We start from the raw sequence: 15,258 nt of genomic DNA, 5'->3' as shown, positions 1-15,258 counted from the left end.
ATACACGGTTGTCCGAAACAATTAAAAATTCCTCAGAAGTTTGGATGGAGAGAGTGAAATGCATAGAAAGTGAGATTGAAAGGAAGAGAGACTTAGAGAATGACAAATAGACAGTGGAATGTAGACTGTGTGAGTGTTAGTACACTGTATACCTTTATGTGTGTGCACGTGTTTGTGTGTACGTGTGGTTGTACAGAAGTAGCCTGAGCCTGTTCCAGCCTTGATGTATTGCTGCAAACAGCAGGACTGAAACATTGGCCTGCTGACAACTTGTCCTTTCTTTTTCCCTTGAATTTCTTTTGTTGCCTTGCCATAGAGGAGTGTGTGTCCTTGTTTATTGGCAATAAGAGAACAAGAGAACGGTAACCTAGTAAGAACAGGTAGTCCTCCAAATGTGGGTATTACTCAGCGAGAGTTCCAAATTGTTTTTCCCCGTGGGGTTTCTAGTGAGAAAGTCACAGGGAGTTTAGCTCTAATGGGTTTCCAGTGCACCAGATCAGAGAGTCCCGACACTACAATTGTACTCTGATGTTTGGGTGTGTTCTACTCAGGGGGAAATTGCAAATTGTCCTCAGAAGAAGTAAGGATATTATTTACCCAGGTTCACGTCCTTGCCCCACCGTTCGCTACAATATGGTTGCACATTCAGCATAGAAAGATTTTTCCTGATGTTGGCGTCCAAGGCCTGGTTTCCCGATCGCGATGGAACTTCGGCTTACGACGCATCGTCCCTTCAGCGGCTGGAGATTTATATCACACGTTTCCCAAAACACCACGCAGAGAGAAAGTTCCCTAAGTGCGTTGTTGAATTTAAGCATTATTACCGACAGTAGCCTACAATTTGCAAACGAGAACTCAATTGAACATTACATTTATGTCCACATATTTAATGATATACAGTGCATTCGCGAAGAATTCAGTACCCTTGTCTTTTTCCACATTTTGTTACGCTACAGCCTTATTCCATTCTTGATTAAATTGTTTTTTTCCCCTCTCATCAATCTACACACAATACCCCATAATGACAAAGCATAAACAGGTTTTTAGATTGTTTTTGCAAATGTATTAAAAATAAAAAACAGACATATTATATCTCTCTGTACTTTGCTCCATTCATCTTTCCCTCGATCCTGACTAGTCTCCCAGTCCCTGTACCCACAGCACCATGCTTCACTGTAGGGATGGTGCCAGGTTTCCTCCAGACGTGACGCTTGGCATTAAGGCCAAAGAGTTCAACCTTAGTTTCATCAGACCAGAGATGACCTTGATGACAGCTTTGCACACTCTTGGCATTCTATCAACCAGCTTCACCTGGAATGCTTATCCAACAGTCTTGAAGGAGTTCCCACATATGTTGAGCACTTGTTGGCTGCTTTTCATTCACTCTGCGGTCCAACTCATTCCAAACCATCTCAATTGGGTTGAGGTCTTGTGATTGTGGAGGCCAGGTCATCTGGTGCAGCACTCCATCACTCTACTTATTGGTTAAATAGCCCTTAAATGAGTTGTGTTGGGTCATTGTCCTGTTGAAAACAAATTATATTCTACTAAGCGCAAACCAGATGGGATGGCATATTGCTGCAGAATGCTGTGGTAGCCATGCTGGTTAAGTGTGCCTTGAATTAGAAATATATCACAGACAGTCTCACCAGGAAAGCACCTCACATCATCATACCTCCTCCTCCATGCTTCAAGATGGGAAATACACATGCGGAGATCCTCCGTTCACCTACTCTGCATCTCACAAAGACACAGCGGTTGGAACCAAATATCTCAAATTTGGACTCATCAGACCAAAGGACAGATTTCCACTGGTCTAAAGTCCATTGCTCGTGTACAACACCTACCTTGTCACAACACAACTGATTGGCTCAAACGCATTTAGAAGGAAAGAAATTCCACACATTTACTTTTAACAAGGCACACCTGTTAATTGAAATGCATTCCATGAGACTACCTTATGAAGTTGGTTGAGAGAATGCCAAGAGTGTGCAAAGCTGTCATTAAGGCAAAGGTTGGCTACTTTGAAGAATCTCAAATATCTCAAATAATCTCAAATAAACACTTTTCTGGTTACTACATGATTCCATATGTGTTATTTCATAGTTTTGATGTCTTCACTATTATTCTACAATGTAGAAAATAGTAAAAAATCAAGAAAAACCCTTGAATGAATAGGTGTTCCCAAACTTTTGACTGGTACTGTATATATATTTTTCAATCCATTTTAGAATAAGTTTCACGCCCTGCCCTTAGAGATCCTTATTATTCTCTATGTTTGGTTAGGTCTGGGTGTGACTCGGGTGGGAAATTCTATGTTTTCTGTGTCTTTGTTTTTGGGCGAATGTGGTTCCTAATCAGAGTCTATCATTGTCTCTGATTGGGGATCATACTTAGGCAGCCCTTTTTTCCACCATTAGGTTGTGGGATCTTGTTTTCTGTTTAGTGTCTTAGCCTGTACGCTTCCGTTTTCGCTTTTGTTATTTTGTTTGAGTGTTTCTTGAATAAAATAATCATGAACACTTTCCACGCTGCGCTTTGGTCTACTCTTCCTACCACCACCGAGAGCTGCTACAATAAGGCTGTAATTGGCAACTTTATATTTGTAGTAGAGCTGTGCCATATGGGAAAAAAAAGCTTGTTGCAATAAATTGCCTAAAACAATGCAATAATCATAAATAGAACGATAAGTGTATAACATTAATGTGCACAATAGCTTTTTAAATGATACTTTCAACTACTACTACTAGATTGATGGTTGTAGCCAATCACCAATATTAGCAAACTTCTTTAATTTCAAACTTCACATTTCTCTAGTATAGGCTACTTATCGTAATAAACGATATCAGCAAAATGCCTGTGATAAGTGATCGGCATGGTCGCTGTCAATCATTTTCGATTCATCGTCCCAGCTCTAATTTGTAGTCAACTTCATTGTAAAGTTATTGGGGGTCACAGAGAGACAGGTAAACATCTTGATTCTATGTTTAGCAGAGATCTTCTGTGTATAATGTGGCCTTTTTGTAACCATCTGAGAAGCCAAAGATTTGTCTGCCTGTATAAAGTGTGTTTCTGTGTTTCCAGTTCATCTAGCTTGTGTTTTTCTTCCTGTGTATCCTGCAGCCATCCTGGAGGTCCATGAGGACTTCTTCGTCTATAAGAGTGGGATCTATAAACACACAGATGTCAGCTTCACCAAACCGCCACACTACCGCAAACACAACACACACTCCGTCAGGATCACAGGGTAAGGCTGTCAATCATCTGCCGTCTGTTATAGCTTTGTGTTGTCTTCTATCCGTTGCTCTGTGATTACATTTCATTCGGCAGTCAGTATTTGGGAGGCAGTATGGGAAGAAAAGGGTGGTATTACTGTGGATGTCTTGTGTTCAGTCTTCACCTTCCTCAAATGTTATTGTAGGCTAAATGCATTCAATATATCTTATCAAATGTTCCATAATTCATATCTAAGGCAGGGATTCAGTACAAGGTGGATTATAGTGCAGTACACTATACAGGTGACATTGGTGAAGGTGGATTATAGTGCAGTACACTATACAGGTGACATTGGTGAAGGTGGATTATAGTGCAGTACACTATACAGGTGACATTGGTGAAGGTGGATTATAGTGCAGCACACTATACAGGTGACATTGGTGAAGGTGGATTATAGTGCAGCACACTTTACAGGTGACATTGGTGAAGGTGGATTATAGTGCAGCACACTATACAGGTGACATTGGTGAAGGTGGATTATAGTGCAGCACACTATACAGGTGACATTGGTGAAGGGGGATTATAGTGCAGCACACTATACAGGTGACATTGGTGAAGGGGGATTATAGTGCAGTACACTATACAGGTGACATTGGTGAAGGTGGATTATAGTGCAGTACACTATACAGGTGACATTGGTGAAGGTGGATTATAGTGCAGCACACTATACAGGTGACATTGGTGAAGGTGGATTATAGTGCAGCACACTATACAGGTGACATTGGTGAAGGTGGATTATAGTGCAGCACACTATACAGGTGACATTGGTGAAAGGTGGATTATAGTGCAGCACACTATACAGGTGACATTGGTGAAGGGGGATTATAGTGCAGCACACTATACAGGTGACATTGGTGAAGGTGGATTATAGTGCAGCACACTATACAGGTGACATTGGTGAAGGGGGATTATAGTGCAGCACACTATACAGGTGACATTGGTGAAGGTGGATTATAGTGCAGCACACTATACAGGTGACATTGGTGAAGGTGGATTATAGTGCAGCACACTATACAGGTGACATTGGTGAAGGTGGATTATAGTGCAGCACACTATACAGGTGACATTGGTGAAGGTGGATTATAGTGCAGCACACTATACAGGTGACATTGGTGAAGGTGGATTATAGTGCAGCACACTATACAGGTGACATTGGTGAAGGTGGATTATAGTGCAGCACACTATACAGGTGACATTGGTGAAGGTGGATTATAGTGCAGCACACTATACAGGTGACGTTGGTGAAGGTGGATTATAGTGCAGCACACTATACAGGTGACATTGGTGAAGGGGGATTATAGTGCAGCACACTATACAGGTGACATTGGTGAAAGGTGGATTATAGTGCAGCACACTATACAGGTGACATTGGTGAAGGGGGATTATAGTGCAGTACACTATACAGGTGACATTGGTGAAAGGGGGATTATAGTGCAGCACACTATACAGGTGACATTGGTGAAGGTGGATTATAGTGCAGCACACTATACAGGTGACGTGTAAATGACCGTTACAGTCTGTTACAGTGCACTGTGCTACAATTCACCTTGCATTGAATTCCGGCCTAAGTCTACCAACAATAGCAAACCTCAGTGTACTTGTTTGCATTTTCCAAGTTATCAAATGATGAAAGCATCTTCATGTATACAGTCCCAGACCGCATGCTACCACAGGTGTGTTATGTTCCCCAGTGTGCCAAAGAGAGTCTCCCTCCCGTTCTGCCTGTCGCTCCTTCTGTCGAGACACACCTTGGCTCCAGTCCTCTATTCCCCAGACAAGCCCCTTAGTTACTACGGTGACCACAAAAATGCAGGCAGACACTACACACCTGGATCACCTCCCCACCCCTCTCGTCACGCCCCTGTCACCCCACCCCCACCCCTCTGTCTCCCTCTGGGAGTAGAATGAACTAGTCCCTAGACACGGATCTAAGGTCAATATTGATGTTTGGAGGTTAATATATTAGGTTAGGTTCTGGGGAGGGTAAGCTGATCCTAGATCTGTGCCTAAGGGCAACTTCTATGAAGAGGTCACATTTCCTCCCAGACAGTATTCTCTTAATCTCCCCTCCCCCACATTTTACCCCCAACACCCCATCCCGACCAAATACTTACATCATAGTTTAGTCTGAGTGACCAGGTATTTGTTTTCTACTGTTTGTCTGGGCTGTGTATTCTAGGCATTACAACCCTTATGACTAGAATGAGGAAAGGTGTATTCTAGGCATTACAACCCTTATGACTAGAATGAGGAAAGGTGTATTCTAGGCATTACAACCCTTATGACTAGAATGAGGAAAGGTGTATTCTAGGCATTACAACCCTTATGACTAGAATGAGGAAAGGTGTATTCTAGGCATTACAACCCTTATGACTAGAATGAGGAAAGGTGTATTCTAGGCATTACAACCCTTATGACTAGAATGAGGAAAGGCATGTGTTATGAACACACTTTCCTCTTGTAAAGAGACATTTGATGTGTTTTTCTCCAGCTGGTTTTTAAATGTCAATGACATGCTATACTTTCCCATCGGAAATTATCACCATCTGAGTCTGTTAGCTACCGGTGGAATTTTGTGTGTGTGTGTGTGTGTGTGTGTGTGTGTGTGTGTGTGTGTGTGTGTGTGTGTGTGTGTGTGTGTGTGTGTGTGTGTGTGTGTGTGTGTGTGTGCGTGTGTGTGTGTGTGTGTGTGTGTGCGTGTGTGTGTGCGTGTGTGCGTGTGCGTGTGTGCGTGTGCGTGTGCGCTCCAGCGTTGTGCAATGCTAAAGCCACATAATAAAAACTGGAGTTGGAGGGTTTGTTGTCTTTGGCTTGAACAATGCTGTCAGTTGAATAAAAAGGAGCTCTGAGCAGAGCCGCTGAGAGCCATCATGGAGGCAGTTTCTCTAACTCTTATCTGATCGGCCATTGATCAAGAAAAACAGAGGATGGGGATCCACTTCTTGCCCCGTCCTGCTGCCTTTGTTTGGGTCTCCATGTGATATTGTGTCATTTAACTTTTAGTAATGTGTGTATTTGTCCGTGTGTATTTCTACCTGCATTTTTGTGGAATAATTCATAGCCATGTCTGAAGACTTTATTTACCTGGTTTGTCTGTGACAACAAGTGAGTGCTCTGTTTGCTTGGTTGTTTGTGAGTATGTATTTCACATGGAGGTTATAAATGCAGTAGATGATCATTCTAGACCAAACATATATATAATGTCTGACTAAAACATAGCAGTTTCAAACCTTACTATCATTTGTATACAAATCAAAGTTTATTTGTCACGTGCACCGAATACAACAGGTTTAGATCTTCCAGTGAAATGCTTACTTACAGGCTCTAACCAATAGTGCAAAAAAAGGTATTAGGTGAACAATAGGTAAGTAAAGAAATAAAACAACAATAAAAAGACAGGCTATAGACAGTAGCGAAGCTATAAAAGTAGCGAGGCTACATACAGACACCGGTTAGTCAGGCTGATTGAGGTAATATGTACATGTAGATATGGTTAAAGTGACTATGCATATATGATGAACAGAGAGTAGCAGTAGTGTAAAAGAGGGGTAGTCAGGTGATGGGTGGCGGGACACAATGCAGATAGCCCGGTTAGCCAATGTTCGAGAGCACTGGTTGGTCGGCCCAATTGAGGTAGTATGTGCATGAATGTAGAGTTAAAATGACTATACATACAGTATATGATATACAGAGAGTAGCAGCAGTGTAAAAAGAGGGGTTTGGGGGGGTTGTTGGGGGGGGGCACACAATGCAAATAGTCCAGGTAGCCATTTGATTACCTGTTCAGGAGTCTTATGGCTTGGGGGTAAAAACTGTTGAGAAGCCTTTTTGTCCTAGACTTGGCACTCCGGTACCGCTTGCCATGCGGTAGCAGAGAGAACATTCTATGACTGGGGTGGCTGGGGTCTTTGACAAATTTTAGGGCCTTCCTCTGACACCGCCTGGTGTAGAGGTCCTGGATGGCAGGCAGTATAGCCCCAGTGATGTACTGGGCTGTACGCAATACCCTCTGTAGTGCCTTGCAGTCAGAAGCCGAGCAATTGCCGTACCAAGCAGTGATGCAACCAGTGCAACCATGCTCTCGATGTTGCAGCTGTAGAACCTTTTGAGGATCTCAGGACCCTTGCCAAATCTTTTTAGTTTCCTGGGGGGAATAGGCTTTGTCATAACCTCTTCACGACTGTCTTGCTGTGTTTTGACCATTCTAGTTTGTTGTTGATGTGGACACCAAGGAACTTGAAGCTCTCAACCTGCTCCACTACAGCCCCGTCGATGAGAATGGGGGCATGCTCGGTCCTCCTTTTCCTGTAGTCCACAATCATCTCCTTAGTCTTGGTTACATTGAGGGATAGGTTGTTATTCTGGCACCACCCGGCCAGGTCTCTGACCTCCTCCCTATAGGCTGTCTTGTTGTTGTCGGTGATCAGGCCTACCACTGTTGTCATCTGCAAACTTAATGATGGTGTTGGAGTCGTGCCTGGCCATGCAGTCATGGATTCTCAGGGAATACAGGAGGGAACTGAGCACGCACCCCTGGGGAGCTCCAGTGTAGAGGATCAGCGTGGCAGATGTGTTGCAACCTACCCTCACCACCTGGGGGCGGCCCGTCAGGAAGCCTAGGATTCAGTTGCAGAGGGAGGTGTTTAGTCCCAGGATCCTTAGCTTAGTGATGAGCTTTGAGGGTATATGGTGTTGAACACTGAGCCGTAGTCAATGAACAGCATTCTCACTTAAGTGTTCCTTTTTTCCAGGTGGGAAAAGGTATTGTGGAGTGCAATGCAGATTGCATCACCGTTACCAACCTTTCAAAGCACTTCATGGCTACAGATGTGAGTGCTACGGGTCTGTAGTCATTTAGGCAGGTTGCCTTTGTGTTCTTGGGCACAGGGACTATGGTGGTCTGCTTGAGACATGTTGATATTACAGACTCAATCAGGGACACCTGCCAGTTGGTCAGCACATGCCCGGAGCACACATCCTGGTAATTCGTCTGGCCCCACGGCCTTGTGTATGTTGACCTGTTTAAAGGTTTTTACTCATGTCGGCTACGGAGAGCGTGATCACACAGTCACCCAAAACAGCTGATGCTCTCATGCATGCCTCAGTGTTGCTCTCCAAGAAGTGAGCATAGAAATGATTTAGCTCGTCTGGTAGGCTCGTGCCACTGGGCAGCTCGCGGCTGTGCTTCCCTTTGTAGTCTGTAATAGTTTGCAAGCCCTGCCACATAAGACGAGCATCGGAGCTGGTGTAGTATGATTCAATCTTAGCCCTGTATTGACTCTTTGCCTGTTTGATGGTTTGTCGCAGAGCATAGCAGGATTTCTTGTAAGCTTCCGAGTCCCGCACCTTGAAGCGGCAGCTCTACCCTTTAGCTCGATGCGGATGTTGCCTGTAATCCATGGCTTCTGGTTGGGGTATGTACATACAGTCACTGTGGGGACGATGTCCTCGATGCACTTATTGATAAAGCCAGTGACTGATGTGGTGTACTCCTCAATGCCATTGGAAGAATCCCGGAACATGTTCCAGTCTGTGATAGCAAAACAGTCCTGTAGTTTAGCATCTGCTTCATCTGACCACTTTTTTTATAGACCGAATCACTGGGGCATCCTGCTTAAATTTTTGCTTGTAAGCAGGAATCAGGAGGATAGAGTTGTTGTCAGATTTGCCAAATGGAGGGCGAGGGAGAGCTTTGTCTCTGTGTGTGGAGTACAGGTGATCTAGAATTTTTTTCCCTCTGGTTGCACATTTAACATGTTGATAGAAGTTTCCCTGCAATCACGTGTCTCTCTATTATGCGTGGGAATACTTGGGAACAGAATCATTTGGAGCTGATTTCCAACAATAAAAAAATATATATAAAAAAAAGTAAGTTGGGGAACTCTGGTCTAGAGTCTCTGTCTATCAAGATCAATTGCTTAAATCTGATTCCCAAATGGTGCCCTATTCTCTTTATAGTGCACTACTTTCACCAAGGCCCATAGTGCTCAGCTCAAAATAAGTGCTCTGTATAGGGAACATGGTGCCATTTGGGGTGTCCTGTCTGGTCTGTCTATCCTGTCTGGTCTGTCCTAAAACGCTGCTGTTGTCTAGTCTGAGCAGCATGCTCTACTGATGATGATGAGGATGATGGTTGAAGCTCAACTTCCCTTTGCATCCAACCTCCGCTGACACTGCGGTTCTTTCGCTGGTTTGGGCTACTAACGCGAGGCTCGGTGGGTACCGAGGGTATGGATTTGGGGACGGGTTAGGGGGTAAGAAGGGGGGTCAGGACAGGGTGCGTAGAGCCTGACTGTCACAAGCTTTGATGTTTTTACAAGCAAAATCCCGCTGCAGTGCGTTCTATTAAGCCAAGGGCCTGGGAAAGTTTGTGTTTAGGGCATTGAGGTCCACTCTAGTGGAAAGGGAATTGTCTGGTGTGTTGATCCCAACTGTACTGGACAGAGAGGGGATCAGGCCCATAGAGGAGGTCAGGGTTAAGGTGGGGGAGGACTGGTATGTCCCTCATTGTCCAGGGGGAACAACGCTAACTGGGGGAGATAAGGGCTCCGTAGTGGTCCAATTCTGTCTGGCTCTCTGGCTCAGCCCGTATACACACAAGTACACACACACATACAAATGCACACGTGCGCACACACACACGCATGCACAAACGCACACACACGCAAACGCACCCACACACACGCAGTTTGGCCTCCCAAAACCCACATCCTGCCTTGCCTGGCTATTCATCCACATCGCTCTGGCCAAACTCCACGCCCACTAACATTTCTTCTCCACCGTGAGTCTGAATTTGATCTCCTCCCCGACAACTTCTCCCATTCTAACTGTTCTGATTGGTCCTAGAAACCGATGAGTTGGGCCAGAGCCTGAACACAAGTGGTTAAAACGGCGTGGGGGACAACACTTTGGTGTCAGCAGAAATGGCTTCTAGGATGGCGCTCTCAGACTGAATGTACGTAGCGATAGCGGAATTAAATCCAGTCTGAGTCGTCAAGCAACCTCCAGTCTCCATCTATTTCAGATGTGGTTGTGATGTTTGTACAGCTGTTTGTATTAGCTTTTTCAGAGCATGATGACCCTTGAACTCTTGTCCAAACCAGAGTCAAGTAATAAAACATTGTTTTGGTGGCAGGCTACCGAGTTGGCAACAACTGAAAACACCACCTCTCTTTCCCAGCATTCCTATTCCCTTATAAAATATGAGGCTCCTAGGGGCCCTAGGAACTGGTGTTCACAAACAGGTTGGGAATAGAACTGGAGCAAGGGAGGGGGCAGGGAAAGTCGGTCTAAGACGCAGGGACGCTGGGTCAAGTCCGACTGGGGCAACTGCCAGATAGGACCAGACGCTAAGGATGATGGGAATTTATGGGCATTGGCCAGGAGAGAGAGAGACCTCTACAGGGGTAAGGTGTATTTATTAGAGCCTCACTCAACCTTCAGCAATGTTGTTGTTGTCTGTGAGATGACAGGAGTCAGGCGGTGACCACTTCCTCACTGGCCATCCCTCTCCTTCCTGTTTCCTGAGCTGCGAGGGGGGAAGTGGCAGAGGGGGAATTCTGTCTGCTGCTGAGGAATCTGAATGATGTGGGATGCAGGGTAGATTGTGTGTGTGTGTGTGTGTGTGTGTGTGTGTGTGTGTGTTTGGGTAGTATAATCGCTCTGGTCTTCCTTGGCCATGGTCATAAATAACGTCTTGTTTTCAGGATGCTGTTAAGAGATGAAAGATGTTTTGTACTCCGCATCTCTACCTATACTTATAGCTCTTAAGTTGCGTCAAAACACTTTCAGGTGTGCACATTCCTATGTGGGCGTGGGATATATTTAAAAAGCTACTTGTAAAAGGTTAAAAACAACCCAATTCACAACAGAATAATTATCAGATTATTTTTTACTTCCAGTGAAAAATGAAGAAACCTCTGAAGTTCATAATAATGTTATGTTATTTAGTTTAAAACAATCATGTCAGTAATTCGTCTGTGTGTTCTGTTCCAGGTGGGGAGAAGAGAGGAACTATGATCGGACAACTAAGAAGTACTGGGTAAGTAATGTCTCCTATCACATTACTCATCACATATTTTTCTCTTTGTTGTCTCTTATTTGTGTAAATATCTTATTATGTATCTACCACAGGAGGTTGGTGGCACCTTAATTAGGGAGGACAGGCTTGTGGTAATGGCCAAAGCAGATTCAGGGAACGGTATCAAAATCATGTTTTTCATGTGTTTGTTGCCATTCCATTTCCTCTGTTTCAGCCATTGTTATGAACCGTCCTCCCCTCATCAGCCTCCTGTGGTCTCTCCCTACAATATCCACATTCTAACCCATGCCACTCTTTCTAATGACTTTTCCCAGATTGCTGCCAACTCGTGGGGGAAGAACTGGGGGGAGAACGGCTACTTCCGTATCGCTCGCGGAGAAAATGAGTGTGAGATCGAGGCGTTCGTGATCGGCGTGTGGGGTAGGGTCACCATGGAAGACATGCAAAGCCACCATCACCACCAACATCGCCGACGCAAGTAGAGACAGGCACTCCAGGAACTCAGCATCCCCAGAGCCCCTTCCTTTCATCCCAAACCCTCTACCCCTTCCTACCCTGGGGGAGCAGCACAACCAGCCCCAGACCCCCTACCCTTCACCCCGTACCCACTTCCCCTCAGCATCCCCAGAGCCCCTACCTTTCATCCCGAACCCTCTTCCCCGTCCTACCCTGGGGGATCAGCACAACCAGCCCCAGAGCCCCAACCCTTCACCCCCTACCCACTTCCCCTTCCTACCCTCGGGGTGCAACTCAACCAGCCCCGTACTAAACTCTGGGGGAGCAACACAACCAGAACCCCGGAGTTCACACTCTGACCCTTGGAGGAACCAACTACCCCAAGAACCACTACTCTTACCCCTTACACCCATATCCCCTTACCCAACACTGTAGGTATTGAAACTCCAGCCGCCCCCAACATAACTCAAGGTTTATGGCATCAAAACAAACTCACGGCCTGCAGGCTTAGAGGGGCTCCTCCATATAGCCTCCCCGGCTTCAGGACACAGCAATAATCACCTCAAGACTCACTATCCCAAAGACCACACTTCCCAGACTCCTTGGCTTTGGCCTGGGATCGACTGTTTACTTCCTGCTTCTGTTCAGAAGTCTCAATTTCCACTGCTATGGTGATGAAAGGACTGGCTTGATCTGAACTCTCTCTCTCTCTTTCGCTCTCTCTCTCTCTGGAAGCCAACCCCTTACGGACAGATTGGGATAGTGAGAACCAGAGAGATAGAATGTTAGATGACACAAGCACCAGAGAGAAACTAGCAATCCACTTGTGTTACAGTTTAGTTAGTGTTATCACTGAGGACCTAACTCTTAATCATGCTAGCTATATCATTGATTCATGTATTCCTATTACTGTCAGCAGATCTGCAGTTGCAGTAGCCACGCATCTCTCTACACATTCCAAAAAAAGTTTTCTAGCTGAATTTTACACTGGAAAGGGTGCTGGTCTAAGGCTTGGTGGTAGGTGGGATTGAGTTTAGTGAACTGTCCTTTTGACCAATAATTTATTTCCCCTCATTTACCAAAAAACACTGTTTTATTTTTAGTACAATCCTGTACTATACTAAGTGTATAGTACAGGATGGATTCTCAGCAAGCTCTGGAAATGTTCAGTACCACATAACCTGTCAATCTTCCAATGATATCAAAACAACTTCAGTCTCATGACCATGACAGCTCTTGACTGATTCCAACTGCTTGAACATAACGTTTCTGTAAGAATAATTTTAGTGGGTCAACCATTTATAAATCTCCCTTAATAGACAGTATACACTCTTAGAAGTAACGGAGCCTGGAAGAACTTTTAGAACCAAAGAACCAATTCTAAAAATTATTCGAGGAACCCCTGTGTAAAGGTTCACATCAGAACCTTTTTGTGATGAGTGAGGTTCAATTCTGAACCTTTTTAATAATATATTGTAGAGATGGCAGCCTATCAGAAGATTGGAGGTGTATCTTATTGGAGGTATGGCAGATAGTTATTTTTGGCCACACATTACAGTAAATGTCATTCCTTTTCATTATGTAAAGTTTCATCATGCAAATTTCAATTTTCCTTGAATATTTATGCATATTACATATTCTAATATAATATTAATAATATTAACAATGCTGATGACATAAGGTCCAAAAATGGGATTTGCACAGGCTCTTGAGGAACTCGTACACCTCTGTAAGCCTCATTGAAGCTACAGAACTGTCATTGTTCAACCTTAATATGTGATGAAAATACAACAGTAAATCTGAAAGCCACACCCCTACCAAGCCACACCTCCAGTCCAGGGTTCCGACAGGAACCCTTTGCTACATTGAAACATGAAAGGTTCCTCCAAGAACCCCTCAACTAACCTAAGGTGCAAATATTGAGGAACTCCAGGGGTTCATTGAGTACCTCCAGTGTTCCTCGAGTCACCACTAATTCTAAGAGTGTACAGTACATTTGAAAGCAGAGATGAAACCAGTGAGGAGCTTAAAAAAAACATATTCTGTTTATTAATCAGCTGGTTGACAAAAACATATCTTGGAAAAAATGAGGCATTGATTGAAATATCTGAGTTGTCATTTCTTTGAAGAAGGTAAAATGGCCACCACCATGTCATTTTCAGATGTTGCTTCAACATGGAAACGTCTTGGTTGATCAAATGCCTTAAAGAAATAAGTGCTGTTTTTCGACCTCTGGTTGAAAGTGTCCCATGGTTTGTGTATTATAATCTTAATCTGTTTCCTTCCGTGTACACTGTTACTATAATGCTGAAAATATTGTTGTATTTTACTCCTATTTTCTTACTTGCTTTGAGAGATGTGGTTGTCTCACACACACACTCCCCTCCCCTTACCAGCTGCTTTGAAGAGTGCTTGGGTGGTGCACTTACTCCTTCTGAAGGTGAACACACACAAAATCAAAGTGCCTGACTCTAGGGAGAGGAGGAGGTCGGACTCAGCTGCCAAAGTCTGTTAAATGCTGTTTCTTTATAGCCTAAATCTCACAGACGCAACATGCCACTAACACTTCAGTATTCAGCAATAGGCAAGTGTAGGCCTAGAACAGACTCATTGTGACATTTCAAAGGTTGTGTATTTCCAAAGAAGTGTTAGGTAGGTAGCTCAAGCCTCAACTGAAGCCAGTAATCACACAGGTTCTGATATACTGATATAACTTGATATAACTGCCTTATGTAATGTTGCTCTAGGTGCTCTTTTTATACTGTCTCCAATTCAGATACATTATTTCTGTGCCTATCATGAGTTTTAATGTCTAAGTTTCCAGAGGTGGCAACAGTCCTTTTAGAGACCACATCATGTATCAGTTCACACTGTGCAGTCTCACTTCACAATAAACTGCTTGTCTTCCCAGAAGTTGTCTTTTTATTAACTGTGCCACCTTTCCAATATGTCTTCCAGTTTTCACATTGTTAATGTAAATCCTATACACAATTTGGTACATTTCGAGTAGGCCTCAGTTTTAAACCCCCATCACAAACGTCACCTCATGAGAAAAGGATAGAGATGCAGAATAACCGACAGGTTCAGATGGACAAGCAATGTTCAATGTGGAGTAAGGGTACACTGTTAGAAATAAGGGTTCCAAAAGGATTCTCCAGCTGTCCCCATAGGAGAACCCTTTTTGTTCGAGGTAGAACCCTTTTGGGTAATTTGGAGGCGAAAGAAACGCACACCTGTTTAGGCGAGGTGCTGGCTAGCAGAGTAGAACACCTGTTTAGGAGAGGTGCTGGCTAGCTAAGTAGAACACCTGTTTAGGAGAGGTGCTGGCTAGCAGAGTAGAACACCTGTTTAGGAGAGGTGCTGGCCAGCAGAGTAGAACACCTGTTTAGGCGAGGTGCTGGCTAGCAGAGTAGAACACCTGTTTAGGAGAGGTGCTGGCTAGCAGAGTAGAACACCTGTTTAGGAGAGGTGCTGGCTAGCAGAGT

At 44.3% G+C, this 15,258-nt stretch overlaps 1 protein-coding gene across 3 annotated transcripts in view; it reads left to right on the top strand.

Moving 5' to 3' along the window:
- Window positions 1–14,686, top strand: part of tinagl1 (tubulointerstitial nephritis antigen-like 1) — a 66,867-nt gene extending 52,181 nt beyond the window's left edge. For all 3 annotated transcript variants that reach the window (XM_036953358.2, XM_036953357.2, XM_036953359.2), the window contains 3 exons: window positions 3,124–3,247; window positions 11,272–11,317; window positions 11,632–14,686. In XM_036953358.2, the coding sequence (XP_036809253.1) occupies window positions 3,124–3,247; window positions 11,272–11,317; window positions 11,632–11,799 (338 nt within the window). In that variant the 3' untranslated portion in view covers window positions 11,800–14,686. The remainder of the gene's footprint in view (window positions 1–3,123; window positions 3,248–11,271; window positions 11,318–11,631) is intronic.
- Window positions 14,687–15,258: the final 572 nt, after the last annotated feature.

This window comes from Oncorhynchus mykiss, chromosome 18 (assembly GCF_057628025.1).
Source record: "Oncorhynchus mykiss isolate SJ-2025 chromosome 18, ASM5762802v1, whole genome shotgun sequence".
Classification (NCBI taxonomy): Eukaryota; Metazoa; Chordata; class Actinopteri; order Salmoniformes; family Salmonidae; genus Oncorhynchus; species Oncorhynchus mykiss.
Note: the sequence above shows the minus strand (reverse complement) of the source record. Positions and strands in the feature narration are given on the sequence as shown.